Source organism: Dendronephthya gigantea, unplaced genomic scaffold, assembly GCF_004324835.1.
Source record: "Dendronephthya gigantea isolate DGI-Jeju-01 unplaced genomic scaffold, DenGig_1.0 000649F, whole genome shotgun sequence".
Lineage (NCBI taxonomy): Eukaryota > Metazoa > Cnidaria > Anthozoa > Malacalcyonacea > Nephtheidae > Dendronephthya > Dendronephthya gigantea.
The window spans coordinates 1-21025 of record NW_021163659.1 but is presented as its reverse complement, the minus strand read 5'-3'; the positions used below and the strand labels follow the sequence as shown (position 1 = coordinate 21025).

The 21025-nt window shown below is 35.8% G+C and overlaps 5 protein-coding genes and 2 long non-coding RNA genes across 9 annotated transcripts; 5 read left to right on the top strand and 2 right to left on the bottom strand.

The window, feature by feature from the left end:
- Nucleotides 1-461: 461 nt before the first annotated feature.
- LOC114544093 lies at nt 462-3257 on the top strand. Its single transcript, XR_003690289.1, has 3 exons — nt 462-548; nt 654-701; nt 3170-3257. It is a non-coding gene; the product is annotated as an uncharacterized LOC114544093 (long non-coding RNA).
- A 3248-nt stretch (nt 3258-6505) lies between these two features.
- LOC114544104 (U3 small nucleolar ribonucleoprotein protein MPP10-like) lies at nt 6506-10507 on the top strand. 2 transcript variants are annotated; one of them, XR_003690292.1, is made up of 10 exons: nt 6506-7216; nt 7300-7522; nt 7612-7753; nt 7826-7893; nt 8232-8366; nt 8479-8589; nt 8661-8913; nt 9065-9960; nt 10147-10260; nt 10397-10507. XR_003690292.1 is itself a non-coding variant. In XM_028562838.1 (8 exons), the coding sequence occupies exons 1-8, from the start codon at nt 6507-6509 to the stop codon at nt 9283-9285; spliced, it is 1863 nt and encodes a 620-aa protein (XP_028418639.1). In that variant the 5' UTR covers nt 6506; the 3' UTR covers nt 9286-9994. The 2 variants fall into 2 exon arrangements, 1 of the variants encoding a protein (XP_028418639.1); XM_028562838.1 differs by lacking the exons at nt 10147-10260; nt 10397-10507 and having other exon boundaries at nt 9065-9994.
- Nucleotides 10508-10654: 147 nt separating this feature from the next.
- Nucleotides 10655-12216, top strand: LOC114544096. 2 transcript variants are annotated; one of them, XM_028562831.1, is made up of 5 exons: nt 10655-10715; nt 10828-10855; nt 11129-11276; nt 11357-11495; nt 11575-12216. In XM_028562831.1, exons 1-5 carry the CDS (start codon nt 10668-10670, stop codon nt 11641-11643), a joined length of 432 nt encoding a protein of 143 aa, XP_028418632.1. In that variant the 5' UTR covers nt 10655-10667; the 3' UTR covers nt 11644-12216. The 2 variants fall into 2 exon arrangements, with proteins under 2 accessions (XP_028418632.1, XP_028418631.1); XM_028562830.1 differs by having other exon boundaries at nt 11126-11276; nt 11575-12131.
- Nucleotides 12217-12242: 26 nt separating this feature from the next.
- On the bottom strand, nt 12243-13928 carry LOC114544095 (neuropeptide FF receptor 1-like). Its single transcript, XM_028562829.1, has one exon. It carries the CDS (start codon nt 13406-13408, stop codon nt 12509-12511), a length of 900 nt encoding a protein of 299 aa, XP_028418630.1. The 5' UTR covers nt 13409-13928; the 3' UTR covers nt 12243-12508.
- Nucleotides 13929-14480: 552 nt separating this feature from the next.
- LOC114544098 (ribonuclease P protein subunit p21-like) lies at nt 14481-15636 on the bottom strand. Its single transcript, XM_028562832.1, has 4 exons — nt 15414-15636; nt 15228-15328; nt 15064-15146; nt 14481-14983 (listed from the first exon to the last, which is right to left on the bottom strand). Exons 1-4 carry the CDS (start codon nt 15501-15503, stop codon nt 14856-14858), a joined length of 402 nt encoding a protein of 133 aa, XP_028418633.1. The 5' UTR covers nt 15504-15636; the 3' UTR covers nt 14481-14855.
- A 4-nt stretch (nt 15637-15640) lies between these two features.
- LOC114544094 (protoheme IX farnesyltransferase, mitochondrial-like) lies at nt 15641-18399 on the top strand. The gene is made up of 7 exons (XM_028562828.1): nt 15641-15937; nt 16271-16484; nt 16734-16858; nt 16940-17010; nt 17089-17180; nt 17573-17803; nt 17876-18399. Exons 1-7 carry the CDS (start codon nt 15746-15748, stop codon nt 18235-18237), a joined length of 1287 nt encoding a protein of 428 aa, XP_028418629.1. The 5' UTR covers nt 15641-15745; the 3' UTR covers nt 18238-18399.
- A 312-nt stretch (nt 18400-18711) lies between these two features.
- LOC114544102 lies at nt 18712-20185 on the top strand. The gene is made up of 3 exons (XR_003690291.1): nt 18712-19214; nt 19614-19837; nt 20129-20185. It is a non-coding gene; the product is annotated as an uncharacterized LOC114544102 (long non-coding RNA).
- The last annotated feature ends 840 nt before the right edge of the window (nt 20186-21025 follow it).

Below are 21025 nucleotides of genomic sequence, written 5' to 3'. Positions count from 1 at the left end.
TGGTCGCACGCGCGCTTACACAGGCCTGAAACTAGGAACTGCGGCTTGACCAATCACAAGCAACCGTGTGTAGAGGTCATATCACGTGTCACTTTCTTAAATCTGAGGCTTGAGGACTGGGGATGATTTGGCCAGTGAGCAAGTCCTCCAGGAATTTTTATATAGCTCAGTGGTAGGGGCCAGTCATAGGGGCAGTGAGGCTATTTCAGATCCGTCTGAGCACCTATTTTTGCGAGATTTATCAAGCATTTGCTCATATTTTTTCCGTTTTAGGTTGCAAAAACTATAAAACCGTGAAATAAAGATATGAGATTATTCCACTCAAAAACATTTTATAGTCCAGCAAAGAATTGAATTCACTGGTCCATAATAAATACAGGTCAGTGGTCTATTGCATTGTGGGCAAAGAATGACGTGTGACCAAATTGGCCAATCACAAGTCGCAGTTTCAGACATGAGACAGTTTTTGACAGATTGAGTGATTGACAGTCAGTTTTCAAGACCATGTGGACGATGCGGTGGCAAGGAAATTCGCTCCTCGTTGCAAGGTGTGTATATCTCTGAATACTCTGCATAAAAAGATCGAAGATGTTATTCAAACAATGTTTTAAATATTTGCATAGTTATTAAACACTTTTTTGTTTTCTTTTTAGGCCGAAATCCGTCGACGAAAGCTGGATTCAATGGTCGTGAATTGTAAAGTATGTATTAATTGTGTTTTTTTTGTTAGTTATTGAACTAAAACGTTTATTAGCCAAGCTAGAATAAGCTAGAATGGTTCTGCCTTTAGTATTCGTAACAATTAGTTAAATGATTAAGTCAATAAGTGTCAATTATTAAGTGCTGAAAATTAAGTTCAATTTTTCAACGTATTTAAGTGCGTTTCGCTTGCACGTGTCTTCACACTATGATTGGTAGGCGCCACCGTTTAGAGGCATATTGTTTTGATTTTTTAAATTTCCTTTGTTGTAAGCAAAGCTAGAATAGCTTCAGCATAGTATTCGTAGCGATTTCTACTAATTTGCAGAAGAATTAGGTCCAAATTTTCAGCATTTCTAGCGAGTTTTCATCCGTGCGTGTTTGCGACGCCGGTGTCCTTTCCAACTCGTAGTCGCCGCCGCTTAACTTTTAGAGGAAATTGTTTAGTTTTTGAAGCTTTCTTATATTGTAAGCAAAGATAAAGTAGTTCTGCTGTAGTATTCGTATCAATTTACAGAATAATTACGTCCAAATTTTCAGCGTTTCTAGTTTCTATGTGCGATTTTTTATACGACGCTGTTGTTCTTTTTTAAACTGTTGTAGACTTGTAGTCGCCGCCGTTTAATTTTTAGATCATATTGTTTAGTTTTTCAAGCTTTCTTATATTGTAAGCAAAGATAAAGTTGTTCTGCCTGAGTATTCGTATCAATTTACAGAAGAATTAGGTCCAAATTTTCAGCTTTTCTAACGAGTTTCCATGCATGTGCGTGTTTGCGACGCCGGTGTCCTTTTCAACTGTTGTATTCGCCGCCGCTTAACTTTTAGAGCATGTTTAGTTTTTGAAGCTTTGTTATATTGTAAGCAAAGTAGAGTAGTTCTGCTGTAGTATTCGTATCAATTTACAGAAGAATAAGGTCAAAATTTTCAGCGTTTCTAGTGAATTTTCATGTGCGTGTTTGCGACGCCGGTGTTCTTTTTCAGTTAAACTGTTGAGTGTTGTAGTCGCCGCCGTTTAATTTTTAGAACATATTGTTTAGTTTTTCAAGCTTTCTATATTGTAAGCAAAGATAAAGTAGTTCTGCCTGAGTATTCGTATCAATTTACAGAAGAATAAGGTCAAAATTTTCAGCGTTTCTAGCGAATTTTCATGATATTTGATATGTGCGTGTTTTTTCGACGCTGGTGTTCCTTTTTCAACTGTTGTAGACTTGTAGTCGCCACCGTTTAACTTTTAGAGCATATTCTTTAGTTTTTCAAGCTTTCTTATATTGTAAGTAAAGATAAAGTAGTTCTGCCTCAGTATTCGTATCAATTTGAAGAAGAATTAGGTCCACTGAAATTTTCAGCGTTTCTAGCGAATTTCCATGTGCGTGTTTTTGCGACGCCGGTGTTCTTTTACACTGTCAGTGTAGACTTTTAGTCGCCGCCGTTTAACTTTTAGAGCATATAATTGCTTAGTTTTTCACGCTTTCTTATATTGTAAGCAAAGATAAAGTAGTTCTGCCTAAGTATTCGTATCAATTTGCAGAAGAATCAAGTATTTTTTGGTGTATTGGGGCCGCCATGCGGGGCTTCTTACTGTTTATAGATCTCGCCGCTCGCCGTCTTTTTTCAAATCGAGGTCTTTGAGCTCGAGGCATTTATAGCTATACGATAGATAATAGATGTTTTCAACTGATACCACTGCAATAAGGAATTGATATATTATGTTTATACTGATGAATAAATGTGTTTGATTTTGTGCATTCGTAATCATTGTGCTCTTTGATCCCGTAAAAATGTGAGTTCGCATGTGCTTTGTGCCATTTGCATGCCGGTGTTCAGTAAAGGCAAATTAGATTAAGAATATTTAACTAAAATTTACTTGGTGTGTTAAAAAGGTGAAAAATAGGCGTTTAAAAGCCCCAAATGACATGCGCCTAATCAAAAAGGGGCTTATTTAACAAGGCTAAAAGTTAATAATCAACAAGTGTGTATTTTTCAAGTTCATTGTCAGTATTTGCAAATCGTAGTGAAGTCTGTATTTCAATAATTTAAGTGTTTTCCACGAGGCAAATTAATTCCCGTGAACAGATAAAAAGTAGGAAACCATTCTACTTTTTCGCGACAAATTTTTTCGCAAATCAATCACATCACCGGATTTCAGATCTAACCTGACATCACTCTTCATGCCTGGACATGCCTCGATGATTTTTACTGTGTTTCCACAACGTACCATTGAAATGTCCTGGTATATTATATTATATATGTCCTGTAATTTGAGTGGTATACCAAATCTATTTTCTGATTTGAAACGAATACAATAAACCAACATAGAAACACTATTGTAGTATTCCTACTTGAAACTGGGAGTATTTATTAGAACACCCTAAATAATCCTGTATAAACATATACTACCATCAGAAGTATGGATTGATAGGCATGTAGATATTGTGCTTATACTTATCGCTCTTTCGTTTATTCATTTTAGTTGTGATGGAGAAATGTTACCATTTTGCATGCAAATACAAAATCTAAATTTAAATTCAAACCACACATTTTATGAAATCAAATCAAACCACACATTTTATGATATTCCCAATTTCCCAGACATTTGAGGCTCCTCTGTTTTTAATTTTCAATTTTTGGATTGCATGCAGTTCAGATCCCAACCCTTGGTTATATCTTGCATGTTTTGTCAGGAGTAATGAGTAAGTATAAGTGATCAGGGGCCCGGGTCATTTATACTTTCTGTATGCTCGACTGACCTAGTCTGGCATAGGCAAAATATTGCTCTTGGAGCACAAAAAACAAATGCATGTTGAAATGATCTTAAGATATAATGGTCGAGTGTTAAATGTCTATCCCATTTTCGAATGAATGCATGTGTTTAATAAATCTCTCCAAATTTGCATGTAATTTAGAAAATGCATGAAAATTTGTATTCGCATGTACAATGAGCGTCGTGGTGAAGATGATGTTGGTGGAGCTCATGCAGGTAACATACCATAGGTGATTTTGTTTCATATCATTTCAGATGTTAAGAAATGTATCATTTCAGATGATGATGGACCACTTGATGCAGATGATGATGGACCACCCGATGACAGATGATGATGGACCACCCGATGACAGATGACGATGGACCACCCGATGAAAGATGATGATGGACCACCCGATGACAGATGCCGATGGACTGCCCGATGACAGATGATGATGGACTGAAGACAGGTTTGATGGGTAGTATTATTCAGTTTTCTTGCATTCTATCCTGGGTGTCTGTGCATGCTTGTTTTCCTGGTGGTCTGCACTGAATGTGTTAGACATTAAGTGAAATTCTGATTTCATACTTTGACAATGATAATAAGTCAAAATTTCGGATTGCATGCAGAGCAAATTAATGTATACAGCATGTTTGATTCTTTGAAAATGCATGTTCCTGTTTTATCACTTAATGTGTAATGCAATTGGTGAAATGCATGATATTACTAAATTAAGTAGCCAGTAGTGTGTCTAAAAATGATGAAGCATGAACTCAACTTGAAGAATGGAATTCGTACAAAGGTAACTGTGAACAAGAACCAGGTATGCATATATGATTGTATGAGTTTGTTTGCACCTAAGGCATTGGCATCAAAAATTTGCAACAAAATATTGAGGTAATGCATGCCATAACATTGATTTCTGTGAGTGCATGTGCAAATAAAATATAGTTGCCAAAATAATAGCATGATCAATTATAGGTTGTTGATATATTTTAACAGGTATCAGATCCAAAATTAGCTGTGAAATATTTCGGCTGTGCATGCCACAATTTAACATGAAATACATTGCTCTTAAATTAGGGTAATTGACTTTCTAAGTGCATGTGACGTTAAAAATGATTGCCTGAGTAATAGCATGATTATAGACGACCGTATTCTTCCATGTATAAGATCAAGAAATAGGTGTAAAAATATTTTGTTTATGCATGCAACAACATAAAATACATTGCTCTAATTAGGGTAGGTGCATGTGATGGTAAAAATATTTGCATATATAGCATGATTATAGGTCGTATTCATACATGTATAAGATCAAAAATTAGCTGAAAAATATTTTGTTTATGCATGCCACAACATAAATTACTTTGCTCTAATTAGGGAAATTGGCCTTAAGGGCTTGCAAAACCAGTTGAATAAGTTATAAATGTAGTATATTATAAATTATTTTTTATTTTTTTTTTTATTTATCAAGTAAAAATATTTGCCAAATAGTTAGCAAGTTTAGTTAAATATTACCGGCCGGTATAGACAGCAGATTAGTTTAGTTTTGATAGGATAGTGAATAGTAATAGTTTAGTTTAGCTATGTTCTATTATAAGGATTTTTTTACTTCGAATCTATAGGAGTGTACCTTGAAAGCTGTGACTTTAATAAATTTCTATTTATCAATTTTTATTTTCGAAGCTTGTGGGAAAGCATGAAAATAGCATAGGTTGATATTTTGATGGTTAGAATAAATTCGAATCTTGAATAGAATAAAGTTTATTAATTAAGGATGAACGTTAATTAGAGTAAATTTGTGCATGGAGTAATTATCTATTATTAATTATTATTATATATTATTATGTTGAAATATCACCGTAATTCTTCTAAATTGGGACTCTGGACTTCAAGAAATTTGTTCTCGTTTTTGAAAGGAGTTGTCTTTAGTGTTTTTTTGATTACTTGTATACGAAATATTGCTTGAAAAATAAGCGACGTAATAGAGAGTAATTTGACTTCGCCTACAATTGTTCTGATCTCTATGTAGTATTTTGATTTCCAAGTTTAATTATGTTGAGTCTTTTTTGCAACTGATCTCTAAATACCAGCTATATTTGACTAGTGTCTAGTGAGTGGGCTATACGCGCTCGATTTTTTTTGGCCCTGATCTCAATATGATCACTGGATGACACGCTGTTATTTCCGCATCTGATCTCTATGTAGTAATATAGACCTGAACGACGCTATTGCAACTGATCTCAATAGATTAATTAATAGGAATATCACTTTAGGTTTTATAACGATGGATTTGATGATGATATATGAATAAGCCAAGGACTTGCAAAACCAGTTTGAATAGATGAATGCAATTTCACTTTGGCCAGGTTTCAGTATAACGATGGGTCATATTACCAAAATCCCCATTACCTATAGGTAAATTTTTTATGCCATTGCCTTAGGCATGTTTGTTTTAAATAAATCTAAGCGCATGTTTCAGACCACCAGGATCATTTGACGAACCCTTAAAAATTGTGTGGCAATTTTTAAAGATTGGTCAGATGAAAAACATTGATAATGTATAAATGTAATGCCGTTAAAAATAGTCCACATGGTTGCCAGATTATCTCCAAAAATTGGTAAAATACAAGAACAAAAATAACTGGCAAACCTGCCCCAATTAATTATTGCGGAATTTCCAACTAAAAATACCAAAATGTCGGACCAGACCAGTTAACTTGAGATCCGGATTTCATGTTGTGGTCACGAGGGTTTTTCTCCGGGAACTCCGGTTTCCCTCCATTTCATGTTTGGCAAAAAACAGTGTCCATGTCTGGGGCCAAACAAAGATCTATAGTGAATTATATTTTTTCTTTAAAAAGTGCTTTTATGTTTGGCCTCTGGGTTAAAATCCCAGAACACTGCCTTATTGTGTTAAAATTCAGGGGCAACTGTTCTCTGTCTCACAGTTGCAAGGGGGGGGGCAAAAAATGCATCCACTTCTATTCAGTTCAGTTCACTGCAGTGAGCTATCCAGGATATATTATATAGCTCAGTGGTTCACTGGACCTTCCGGAATCCAATATGGCCGCCAACGTGAAAATCCAAGATTTAGCTTCCAGTGATGAACTAACCTCCCTTGGTAAGTCCCTGACGAATATTGAAGATAATCTCGAGCGTTTTATAACTTATGATAAGAAACATAGTGCTGTGATATTGTCTGTTTTACGGGAACTCTTCAATTACAACAAGATAGACGAGGTGATTTGTGGACGAAAGATAGAGACTTGTCCTTTCGAAAGTTTACAACTGGATCCAATGAACTTCGACGATGAGGTGATATGGCAACAAATTCAACTTCAGAATAAATCTTTGATACAAGAAATAAAGACTGGATTCAAACGTCTTCTTAAGAAGGAGATTTATTTGCATTTAAATGATGAAGAATGTAGTAGGAGTAAGGAAAGTGACGTGATCACGTTGGATAAAAATGAAATTCCTGCTGATTTGGCTGAGTCAAGTTCTTGTGGAAATAATCATGCTGATAGCCTGCTGGAGGAAAATACTGATGAAGAGATGGCAAAAAGTATTGAAAAAAGATCGAAACCCAAGAAAACCAGTTTCAAAGGTTCCATTGTGGATGATCAGTTCTTTAAGTTGGCCGAAATGGAGAGGTTTCTTGAAAGCAAGCATGCCAGAGATGACGCTTCTTCAGATGGGAGTGATGATGATGAAAATATTGATTATTTCACGGATTTAAATAAAGGGGATGGCACATCAAATTTTGTTGAAAAGTAAGTACATGGTATATTAAACTTATGCAACTTTCAGATGTCCCTTGTCTAAAACAGAATGTAATGTTTTCTTTTTTGTCTAGAAATGTTTCTCAAAGTGTGATGTATTCCGATTATTTTGACATTCCTGATGATCTGACTGAAGAAAAGATAGGTAATGATCAGAAGAGTGATGAAAGTGTGGATGATGATTTTCAAGATAAGGATAGTAGTGACTATGAAGAGACAGAAGAAATTTCCAGTGCTTTAGTTCTACCTGATGATGATATTGGTACCAAATCAACATTGGAAAAACAACAAGAAAGGGTAAGATATTTCACTGCTTGTATGTTGTGAGTCAGCCCAATCATGACAGCCTCTAGATGACTAGAAATTATTCATGTTTTTCCCAAAAGGTGAAGAAACAAATTACAGCATTAGAGGATAGCAATGTTGCTGCAAAGTCGTGGCAACTCACAGGAGAGATATCAGCTTCTGCTCGACCCTCAAACAGCCTTTTAGAGGAAGTCTTGCAGTTTGATCATACAACTGCTGGTGGTAAGATTGCTTCTTTCTGTCTCTAACACCAGTAGATGCAAGAGATAAATAATATTTTCCTTTTATTTGTAGCTCCTGTAATCACTGAGGAGACAAGTAAAACGCTTGAAGAAATTATTATACAGAGAATTAAAGATGGTGTAAGTAGTGTTTACTGTTTTATAATTCACTGGGATCTCTTGATCTTTCCAGCATCTCTTGATCTCTCCAGGATCTCTTAATCTCTTTAGGATCTCTTAATCTCTCCAGGATCTCTTAATCTCTCCAGAATCTCTTAATCTCTCCAGGATCTCTTAATCTCTCCAGGATCTCTTATTCTCTCCAGGATCTCTTAGTCTCTCCAGGATCTCTTAATCTTTCCCGGATCTCCTGATCTCTCCAGGATCTCTGGATTTCCTCCAGTACAATTTAATGTATTCTGTATTTAACATCTCAAACATTTGATGAAAGGAGCATTACTGTACATCTGTTATCTTAGGCTTGGGATGATGTTGAGAGGAAACAAAAGCCAGTGAAAGAACCTTATGAATATAAAAAACCTCAGCCTCTTAATCAAGAAAAAAGTAAAATGAGTCTCAGTGAAATCTATGAAAAAGAATATCTTCAACAACAGGTAGTTCATGAAGGTGTAATAATGCATTTTATGCCAGTTCACTCCCACTGATGAGAAAAGATCTAGGCTTTCGTTTTTAAAATTTCAATCATGTGTTTATTTGATTTTTGAGAATCCTGAAGTAGAACAAGAGAATGAAGAACATCAAGAAATTGAGAAATTAATGAAGTCTCTCTTTTCAAAATTGGATGCCTTAACTAACTTCCATTTTACTCCTAAACCGGTTAGTATGCTTACGATTTTTGTGTTTAAATTGAGATGTGTTTTGATATTTGATGTTTCATCTTAATTCAGCTCAAATCTGAAGTGAATATCGTCTCAAACGTGCCATCAATAAGTATCGAAGAATGTACGCCAGTGAACGTGAGTGAAACTGCTTTGCTGGCTCCTGAGGAAATCTTTGATAAACAGAAAACTGAAGTGAAATCTCAGGGAGAGATGACGAAGCAGGATCGAAATCGTGAACGGCGGGGGAAAAAGCGGAAACAACGCTTTGCAGCGAAAGAAAAAGCAAAACTTCAAAAAGTTATTGAGAAAACTAATCCAGGTAAAAACTCATTCTTTGCATAGATTAGGTTCTATTACCCTTTTCACTTGGTCGCTTTGAGATAAAAGATGACTCTTATCTGGTAATAAGGAAATAATGAACAATATTTACTTATCATCTTTTTCAAAGACTTTCGTATGCATCTTTCTAGGTCTTGGGAATAAATACGGCAAGGCGAAAGCTCTGGAGTCTCTGAAGAAGGACAAATCAAGCACGATTGTCGACGAGAAGAAACGAGACTCTTCTCTGACATCATCCTCCGGTTTCTTTACTCAACTACAGGACAGCGTCAAAGAAGAGATTCATAAAAAGACCCAAAATGGAAAGAAAAAGAAGAAGAATGAGACAACGTCTGCTCATTGCAGGCTTTGAAATGAGTGTGAAAGTTGTTATTGTGAGGTCTAGTACCTCGTTTAACACTAGATCAGACTCGCTTGACAGGACATCGTACTTTGCAGTTGGAAAATGAAATAAATGGTGCTTGACATTACGATGATAATCCGATCAAATAAAACGAAAACCTCAGCGTTTGAGATTTGGTGAGGCGAATATAACTTATGGTATAGTTCGAGAAAGCTTTTTAGCTGAAAGTGAACAAATATAAGAGGATCTTGTTTGATGGATTTTAGTGATGACGTTTCAGACATGAATGGTTAACGTCATGCACGAATACATCAGAAAATTTACCTCTCCACTGCTCATCACCACTGACTATAAACCGTTGCAGGCTCATATTCACAACAGTTGGATTCCGTTTGAGTGGCACCCCCCTGAGCGATAGCATTGTGTTTAATGTTAATACCACGCTGATCTCGTTAATACTTATTCAAAAACTATAATAATTTTCTATTAGCCATATTTATAGTCTCTTAAGTACAAATATAGAATCCAAAGTCTGAACCAAGATATACGCGAGTGTGTTATCTTATCTGTGTCTAGTTTTAAAATGTGTTTTAAAGACTAGCTTTTGGTTCGTAATGGTTAGTTCTCTTGTGTTCATTTTGTCTGGTCTATGTATTTTTACTGGATTGTATACCTTCACTGCTGGTGAGTTTGATTATATTTGTACAGTGATATAGTCACTACATTGACTAATCACTAGATATTTTTCCTTTCTAAAGCAACATGCAGATGTATTTATAACGTTGACGGGGACATAAACGCTTGTTTTTAATGTGGATTCGTTTTCTGACTGTACGTTGTTTGATCAAATGAAACTTTTTACTCTTCCAGCATGTTCCATTACGAATGAATGCAGCAGCAACAACGAAATCTGTGCAACGACAGGTTCTTGTGAGTGTAAGAGTGGTTTTAGTCGCAGTAAGAACGGAACGTGTGTTATTAAAGGTTCGTATCAAATCAATCTGATAATCTACAATCGATATCTATTTGTAAATAATCGAAACTTTTGATTATATAATTAATTTTGGTAATTGATGCTGAATCATTAATTCACCATTCATTTATTCACAATTTGTTTCAGGGGACGAAGCAAGCTCAAAATCTCTGTACACAATCCTTGTTGTAGTACTCTCAACTCTCATTATTCTGTTGCTTCTGTCACTTTGTCTTTTTGTCCTTCTTTATCGCAAGAAAGTCAAATGTCTTTTGTAAGTTTCGTTTAAAGATTATGTCATAGTTTAACCTACTGTCTATAGTCTGTCCAGTCAGAACTGTTCGCAGGAAATATAAACTGATTTAATCTTATTCCAGTTGCATTCAACGCGGATGATGAGGGAGAGGAACGTCTTCAAATGACAAGCCTTAAACACAAGCCAAGTATAAGACAAATTTTGGGAGAGGTGCGTTTGTAACTTTGTACGAGCTCTTGCCTGTGAGGAGTTTCAACGTTTTTAGCAAAGACCCTTGTGAACCCAAAGATAATTATTGAATCACGACTCTATTCTTTTTTAGTACGATCAACTTTCACATAACCGGCCAGGTTTGTTGTCTACTCTTTTTGTTAAGTGTTGGATAGTTGATTTAGATCAGGTTTTCTTTTGTAACGCTGTTGCGGGAAAGATGAGCCATACTTGACTAGTATAGAGAAGCCCTTCCATATAGTTAAGAAACTCTAGAAAGCTTTCGAGGGATTCGATAACCGATGCTGTGCGCAAAGAAAATAACAAGCATTTGATTCTATTGTGTTTACGAAACTGAAACTTGTTCATCCAACCAGGTGTGTATTTGAACACGTTCTCTTTTTTCCTAGCAGCTGACAACACCTGGACTGACGAAGATTTTAAGAAATTAGTTCAAAGTTTGCGAGAAGATGCACCAGTGTTTTTAAAGATGATTAATGAAGTGAAGAAAAAATTGAATATGTTGGAAGATAAGACTACAAATCAAGGCGTACAATACAAGTAAGTGTAGTGATAACTTAGTGTGCATGATGTTTCTTCATAGTTCCTGAGTATATTGAAGATGGTTTTTTGCAACCTAGAGCTTTAATACGTGATCTGTCTCGAGTTCTTCGTCTGCTCAACACCAAACCAATGAGGCTACAAATGCCAGTGGATGGAGTACCATTATTGCTTTGGGCTGAAAATGCTCTGAAACGATTTGAGAAATCAGATTTGCAAGTATGTATATTATTAGGAAATGTTGAAACCTTTTATAACGGGAATTATTTAATTAAAACTATTTCTTGCTTGTCTTAAGAATCCGAAGATAACGAATGAAATTGGGGAAACATCTGCAGAGATGCGATTGAAAGACGCAGTTTTGTAAACGAAGAATTTCCAAATCAGGTTTGAAGAAGGCTCTGAAGTTAAGTCGCAGTTCAGTGAAAATACTCAGCCTTTGACAGTATTTATGATCAAAATTTGCTATGTTTAGTTTAGTTTATAATGACTCGGCTATAAATGGACTAGAGTTGCACAGAATTAAACGCCTCCTTAATCAGGAACAGTTGTCTCAAACCACGCTTACAAACCGGGTATTTGCCGGGGATAGTTTTGCTAAAATTTTACACATTGATATGCCCGGCGGATGTACGTTAATGATATCTGAAAAGCATGCAAGCGACTTACGTCATAAAGGCATCATCAGACTTGTTATTAAGTTGAAGCGTGGTTGAAGTAAATAAAGTAACAGCAATATCCCAAAAGGAAAAGGAAAAAAACAACATAAGCAATTACGTCATTTGACGTCACTACTTATTAATCCGGGTGCTTTTAATAACTGATTTCCCGGTATTCAAGAGAGAATAATTATGATATAATAATCGGAAAGCGTTTTTCCCTCAAAGCAGCTGATAATCAATACGAGTTCTGAAGCTTGTTCTTAATTATTAATGTAACTTTTGACATTGATTAAATAACGTTAGAAATGAAGAAAAAATATAGGTTTCCGTTTTGCAAACATAAAAAATTCTTTGCTTGCTTTTAGTGTTAAATCATGCATGCATCTTGTCGTTTTCTCACCAGCTATTCAATTATTTTATTTCAAAACCATTCCCAAGAATTAAGCGACTCGCGAATTCAGTGAAGCTTTATTCAAGAAGCAATGTTTCGACTCTGGCAAGATTTGGTATATTGCAGTGTATGTTTATAAGACCACTTAATTATTTTCTTTCGTTAAACCCTAGTCATTGCTAAGCCCTGCACTTCAGAACTCTTTTTGCTCGATGCCTTAAGATTCTATTTCTCCAGAAGAAAATGATTGAATTGATGGAAGACGCGGCCATGGCAAAGGTGGTCGCCCAAACTGATGCCATTGCGAAGACTAGATCGTCAGCCTTGGGTTTGAAGAAGCTTGTCATAGCGTATGGAGTGAAACAGATGATCGTGCAGGTCACGACGATTCCACAAGATTTTGCCAGTTTGAGATCTTGGGTGCTGCTTGCTCTCAAATGCCTTTGTGAACGATAGAGCTGTGTCGTCTTGCGTGAATTTCGGTATATTGAGATATACATAGACACTGATAGAATAACCATAATGATGATGACAATGGTTCTTGTGTATCTCATCACAGTGTCTATGAATAACCTTGAGAAGATAAGTAATAATGCTGATGCCCATAGAAGGCTCACCATTCCAAACAGCTTAGGTTTCGTCATGTGATTACGATGAAAAAATGGATGAGCGATGCACAAATAGCGCTCTAAGTTCAGCACAAATAATGTTGAGAAGGAAAAAGCCGATAAACTCCCGGCAGTGAGCTCGAATAGAATATCGACAGTACATTCATCATCTTTTACTAAAGTTTTCACCGCCAATGCAACAACGCTAGGAGTTCCCAACACTCCTATTGTCAGGTCATTAAAGGACAGCAATGCTATTAGAAAATAGGACTTTCTCTGTTTCAATTCTTTTGATTTAAAATAGGCTAAAATTGTGATTGTATTTAAACAAATATTTGAAATGGTTAGCAGAATGTTAACAACACAAATAACGATAAGATTTGTGAGATATAACTTGGAGGTAGAGCTAACCAGTCGTTTGAATTCCGTGTCATGCCAAGTGCAAGATTTCCATCCCATCGTGTTGTCCATGAACCTCGGTTTATATTATCTTATAAGATGCTTTTACAGTGTTGTCGTTACGTACACATATGATATGTCGGATCATAGTTTTCGAGCATTTATTCAGGCGTGTGTGCTTAATGTTACTGTATTAATGAAATATTTATGAATTATCTTTGTTTTGAAATCATTTTAATTTAAAGCATGCGTAAGCCAGCCGGTTATTAAACTAGTTTTCTTGTTTTATCAGGTACAATAATATGGCAAACAGTTCACTTCGTTATATTGCCAGAAATATATCACTTTGTCCGGAGTAAAATAGGAAATTTTTGTGTATTTGGTTTAAAAACCAAATTGTTTTCAGAGGTAGTTCAGAGTCGCGACTGACTACAGCGGATCTTGTTGTAATGTGGTTCTAGTATACCCTTTACCATCTGGTTACCATATCTGTCACCAGCCCTGCTGTCACCATACTCTACTGTAAGCAACTGTAAGCTATGTATAATTTTGTATTACATGACGTTTAACCATATTCTTGCGTAAAATAATAACAAAGTTTTTTTTGTGGTCGGAAATGACATTTTCTTGATAAAGTATCATTAAAAGTCGTTCATTTTGCCCAAGACAAATGGTTTTATTCTGAGAGGACATACGAAGGATCGTCAATATATTTGAAGCTTTTGATTTAAGGAAATAATGAGTTTCTGTGGCTGGTCAGGGGGAGAGAAATATAAAAATCATTTTGCTGATGGTTGGTATAACTTTCGTTCAATAATATGGATATTGTATATCAAAGTTTAGTTATTAAATAACTTGAGAATATAAGAAAGTAATATAAGTAAGTAATATCACTGTATTGCCGTTCATGCTGTGTTTTTTCTAATTTTCAGGTATTTATGTATGTTCAAAATGTGGACATGAATTATTCAGCAGTGAGAAGAAATATTCTCATTCAAGTCCTTGGCCTGCATTTTCAGACACCATTCACAGCAATAGTGTTGTTAAACACAAAGAAGGTTATAATGCGTATAAGATAAAATGTGGAAATTGTAAAAATGGTCTTGGACATGAGTTTTTGAATGATGGTCCATCACCAGGCAAGTCAAGATTCTGAATATTCTCTTCCGCTCTGAGCTTCACGAAGAAAACAACATGAAATGGAACCAGGGTGGAAGAAGTGAAGAGATAAATTAAGAATGAAAATAATCATGTGTGTAAAAAACTAGTTTGTCTTATGAAGCATTGCAATCAAACTTTGTTATATAAAAGAGTTGAAATGCTGAAGTTAAGATGGCAGACTTGGTTTTGAACTAATACAATATAATTTTGGCATTTATTTTTTATAATGTGGTAACTATTTTGAAGGGTAATAAATAAAGTAAATAGTATATAATTATATATTTAAGGACTGACAACTTCATTTAGGGAGCATATTGTCCAAAGAATGAGGTGATTTTTTTCAACAAAGTTTCTATTTTTATTTTGCTTCCTGTGTGTTTTCATTCTCTTGTTGCTCACACCACAGTTGATAATTCTTACGAGTATTGAATCGTTTTAACGTCCCGCAGTCCAAGCATGTTACAACCACATGTTTTTCTCTTTTCCCTAAGTTTAAAATAGAATACACCATAGGTAAATAACAACATAAATAAGGCACATTGCTGTTTAGTGTTGCATTTTAATACCTCTAACTCTGACCGTCGATGTTACACCAGGAATAAGAACTGAGTGACAATATTTGCAGACTGTTCTCTTAATGGATGGGTCTCTATTCAAGAAATGAAGTGATTGTCATTTTTTAAAAAACATCTGAAGTCCAGAATGTAAAGTTAGCTGTGCGTGAACCTACATCTTACAAAGCAATTTTTGTCCAATATTTTTCATAGTGAAGATATAAAATCTTGAAAGCTCTACATTTTGTGGATTCTCCATTAAAACTGTTTGGGAAGCCTAAACGAATATACAATTATACAGTTATGCTGTGCTATGATTGGTCAATCTCTTACTGTAGATTTTGTCACAATTAATTCTTTACCTGATACAAAAAGTTCATTCTTGTGTAAGCTTCTTTATTTGCCAGGGATTTTTCTTCCCTTCGTTCCTTCATTTTCCTTTTATTACCCATTGCAATATTTAATTCCAGAGAGTTATCTTTCAACCTTTCAACCTTCAGATGCAATATTTGCAACAAAACACATTTTATTCCTTCCTAAATAAAGTTTCTGCTACTTCCGCATGCTTATTGCGGGCACAAATGGCCGTCCTTTCGAAATAGTTACGAAATTGACAAGAAATTAAGTTTGAAAACCATCAATTTTGTGTTATTTTCTCACAATTCAAAAGAATGAACGCTAAGACGACAACGTTATGTTAAAGACACAATGCCGTTTGGCATTCCTACGAAGTTATGTGCCATGGAAGTGCTTAAAAACACCGTTTTCCAAGAATACAAAAACGTGTTCCTGTTACCGTCCTCAGACGGGAAAGTATGGTATTGGAGGTGGAGTTTTAAGTAATTACTCCACTCAAGGTTGGAAGATTAGGCCATGCATTGTTAATGTAAGTATATTTTTTTATCCAGCAGTTGAATAGTTTTACGTGCTCGTCCTAAGAAGTGAACTGTGTGACAGACCGATCTCACAAAACATACCTTGGGCTGGGTAGGTGGGATTTGTGGTCCTGTGATGATTTGTGAGCTGTTTTTATTTTTTAAAATATTGAAATGTATCTACACAGCTGCAGAGAAATATGTAAATGAACTCCAGACACTGCAAAACACTTCAAAAACGATCACCCGGTTTTCCGGCTTTCCCATGCTTGCTTCTCACCGGTGCCCCTGGCGGTATTTTATAGAAAGACCATTATTCATATCTTACATTTTTTATATTTCAGCATCAATTACAATGTCGTTATCTTGTTCAATGCACTAAAGAAGCAATCAGCTCAACGGAAACATTCACCAAACCAAGTTCAAGTTTAAATATTGGTCTTAATACAAGTGTTGAACAAAGTGATATTGTTCAAGATAAGAGTGATGTTCCATCTCAGCTGTCCTGGAATGAGAAACTCCAATATTATCTAAGATTATCAAAGATACGTTTAACAGGTTAGAATTCTCAGAAAACTGCTATGGGTCAAACTTTCAATCATGTTTGACCATTATATATAATTCTTGCTGAAGTACTGTGATGGTGCTACCAACCATGAGTTACCAACCATGCAACCTAAATAATGACCATGGTGGACATCAAGCTAGTTTTTCAACGGCTTGCCTGGCTGGTCACTCACAGTAGCACCACAACAATATGAATTTACCTCACAGTCATACACACCATCATTTTAATCACTGGTCTAGGTTTGGTGGTACTGACAACCATGGCTGGTTATAGTCTTGCACCTGGAGAGTTCTCAGCAACGACATGCGCTCTGGTATCAATAGGGACAATGCTATGTTCTTGCTCGGCTAATACCATTAATCAGGTGATTATCTGTCACAGACAGAAAAAGGCAAAAAATATTGTTTTTCATAATATGTCTGAGAATTCTTCTTATTTTTTGTAGTGGTTGGAAGTTCCATTTGATTCGCAAATGTCTCGTACAAAAAATCGAGTTTTAGTTCGCGGTCTTATGAGGTAAGTTAAGATTGTAATAATTTATAATAAATTATATCTCAACAGATGTTTATAATATTTTATAATAATCTATTTCAGTTCATCGCATGCATTAACATTTGGAATACTTGCTGGAGCATCAGGTTTGACAATGTTGCTCACTCAAGTGAACGGATTGACTGCTTTGTTAGGTTTGTCATAAGAATATTTCATAATTTCTTTCTTCAGTCCTCTTAAATTACTCCTCTCTAATTGCTCTCTCTTTGCCAGTATTCTCTCTATTCTTCTTTCTAATTGCCGTATTCTAATTGCTCACACCTCACTCGTACTTTCTTCTCTCTAATCACTTTCCCCTCTCCAATCACTCTCCACTCTCTAATGATTCTCCCATCTCTAATCACTCTCCCCTCTTTAATCCAATTCCCCTCTCTAATCACTCTTCCCTCTCTAATTACCCAGTTCTCTCTAGAAACTCTCCCCTCTCTTATTACTCTCTTCTCTCTAGTTACGTTCTCCTTTCTGACTACTCTCCATCTCTAATTCCTCTTTACTAACTTCTCTCTAACTATTCTTCTCTATCCAGGTGCCTCTACGTTAATTCTCTATACAACTGTGTATACTCCATTGAAACGCCTCAGTATCGCGAATACATGGGTAGGCTCGGTGGTTGGGGCACTTCCTCCACTCATGGGATGGACTGCGTGTACAGGAACATTAGATCCAGGCGCTTTGATTCTTGGCGGAATTTTGTACTCATGGCAGTTTCCACATTTTAACGCTCTCAGTTGGAATCTACGGGCGGATTATTCGAGAGGTTTGATCAGAATTTGTGAATCTTTTCCCGTTTTCAAAACTCTCTCTTGAAACTCTTGTGTATCTTTCTCAGCTGGTTACCGAATGATGTCGGTTCTCAATCCAGACCTCTGTCGGAAAGTGGCTTTGCGTCATTGCGTTTCCTTAGTAGTATTTTCTACGTTGTTACCTGTTTGTGATGTCACGACATGGTGGCTGGCGCTCGACTCCCTTCCCGTGAATCTATGGTTAATCTGGCTGGCGTCAAAGTTTCAGAAACGTTCAGATAATAAATCAGCCAGGGAATTATTTCGTTTCAGTCTTCTTCATTTGCCACTGCTCATGTTTCTCATCCTATTTCACAAGAGGAGCAAGGAATCCGAAGCAGTTCCTGAAGAAAAAACACTTGAAGGACATATTGCTCAACATCAGACGGACAAAAATAGCGGAAACTGAGCATTCTTCATCATACAAACTTGCTGTTTATTTGTCCCACGTGAAGTGTCACTTCAAACTGCAAAATATCACGGAAACTTTCACTGCAAGTTTCGAACGATAGTTTCATATGTTTTGGGAAATAAACCTCTTAGTGCGAAATAAATTATTTAACGAAGTTTGTCTTATGGCCTGTGGCACTTCTTCTGAATATGAAAGATCGTTTCGAAAGCTTGTCACTAAAATATGATGTGAAGTGCTGGTTTCCCTCACTTGCCGATTGTATTTGACTTCCTAAGATGTTGTTCTATTTCTATGATTATGCTTTTCACCTGAAGCTAAATCAATCTCAGGGCCTTCGTCAGGGCCGTAGCTAGAAGCTTGATTGGGGGAGTGTATATTCATATATTCGTCTTATGCCCCACTGATTTCTTTTGTACGCTATTGTTTCTATGGTATATAAACTTGAATATATGAATATACCCCCCCCCCAATTAAGCGGTCTAGCTACGGCCCTGGCCTTCGTCAGCAGCATTAGAGTCATGCTAAATCCAATTTACTACTGACGTATGTAGTCTGTTATTGATAAAGCAATACTGCATTGGTTTTAGTGGACTTGCTGTCCACGTACATTGCAAGTCAGCAGACTATAAAACATCTATCAGACGAAGTTGGATCCGACAAAATTGTTTCATGTGAAGACCTTGGTATCAACCGTAGACCTTGACCAACCGTATCGTAGTGAACCGTTGCGTGTTTCTTTGTTTCAAAGCCATTAGTTTTATCTGAGTGTCCAGGAAAGAATGCGATACGCTACGTGACACTACGGTACGGTTGAAGTGGAAAAGAGCCTTAGCTCTTAAGCCTCCTGACGGAGTCCCAAAATGTCGAGAGTGTTTTTGTGTATATTTTAGGCAATTATAACAAATTTCGTGTTATTTCAAGTTATTTGAAGACGCCACCACGCAGCTTCTTGATTATATTGGAACGCATCCAAGGTACTTGAGTTTCTCTGACAGAGTAGAAGATGGTTAAGGTCAGGGTAAAGCAAGTGTCGTACTTTGTGTTAAAAATACTTATCATGCTTAAATTTTTATTCTCTTTAGTCGCAATGTTCCATAAATACATAGTATATATGTTTTCCTCATAAATACATAGTATATATGTTTTCCTCATAAATACATAGTATGTTTTTCTCATAAATACATAGTATGTTTTTCTCATAAATACATAGTATGTTTTTCTCATAAATATAAAGTATGTTCTTCTCACCATCTCCCGGCCTCATTAAGACCTTAAAAGGGTGTGATACCACCTACATATTTCCTATATGATAATAACTTGATAACCGTACCATGTTATTAACAAAACCCCTTTTTTTTCCATGAAAAATGTAGGATGGAAACACACGTGGAGTGCCTCCCACCCTTCACCGACATTTGCTTCAAGATTATATATTCCTACGCAGAGTTAATTGATTAAGTGTTTTAAACTATAAACACGCTTATTCAATCCTCATTATTACGCTGTGTTCCACCGTGTCTTCACCCTGTCATTTTTTTGCAAGAAAATCTGCAGATTTTGTCTCAGTTTCTTGTCTTCGGAGCACCGTCAACGTAAGGTATGTTATTAATAATATAGAGAAGTGAGAACACGGATTTTATCGTTTCCAATGCATAAATTTTCTTCTTGTGGTATAGAACGAGTGATGATTGCATGAAAACGGTTCAAGAAACGTTTAAACTTGCTAACGGTGTATGGTGAAACAAAAAAAAAGCTATATTTCCCCTTTCCTTATTAATGGTCACCAAATACCAGACGGATAGAAAAGTGTAGCTTGTTCCGTTCTGATACTGCACTACTGGAGCTTTACTACAATATTTTGCACAATTCTTCTTCATTTTCTTTACAGCAAGATACAGAATGATGGCTTCAAATATGGACATTGTGTTTGCAGACTTGTATGAAGGTTAGAGATAAATGGAAGACTGTGTATTGTTTAATATATTTCCGTGAAAGTTTGTCGTGTCAATAAAAAGCTGTTTCGTGTCGGGACCTTTACTTTTCTTTGACACTTGTTGCATGACTGACTGTGTTTTAAAAGTCTTTGTACAATTGTCTTAATCTAGACAATCAACTTTTCATATATTAATAAAATATACCCAGCATCCAGTCTGTGCTGGTCATGTCTAAGTTAAATTAATTGGGTCGAATATGCAAATATGTATATTTTTAAATTACAGTAAATAATGTCGCGCTTTACGGCACTATTTTCATTATCCAATGCCACAATATGCAGTATATAATGTAACATACTGGTGCTGCTTCATTCAATTCGTGTGTGATATATACAGAACGGAAATTGGGATCAGTGAAGAGCGAGGAATAAATCAGACATTTGATGAGCAAAGAAAATATTTCATCGTCAAAATAGAACTACATGAACTAGCCCAAAGTTTATCAAATTCTATTTAAAAAAGCCCACTCCTGTGTCAAGCTTTGTGAACTAAAATGAAACTTCAAGAAATAGAATGCTATAAACGGGAATATAGCTACCGGTATCAAATTAAACCACAATATCATATTATAAACATTAAAATATTTACCTTTTCATAGACAATGTCAATGGCACAAAGTTCACGCGAAATTAAAGGTATATACGTTCTTTTTTTGTTTCTTCGTTTTTGACTCGACCGAAGCCAACTTTTATTTGACGAAGCACAGATTCACCTTTTGCTTTTTAATGTAAATTTTCCTTTTCAATTAAGAAGCAATTTATAAGCACACTGTCGTGAATGTAATGAATATA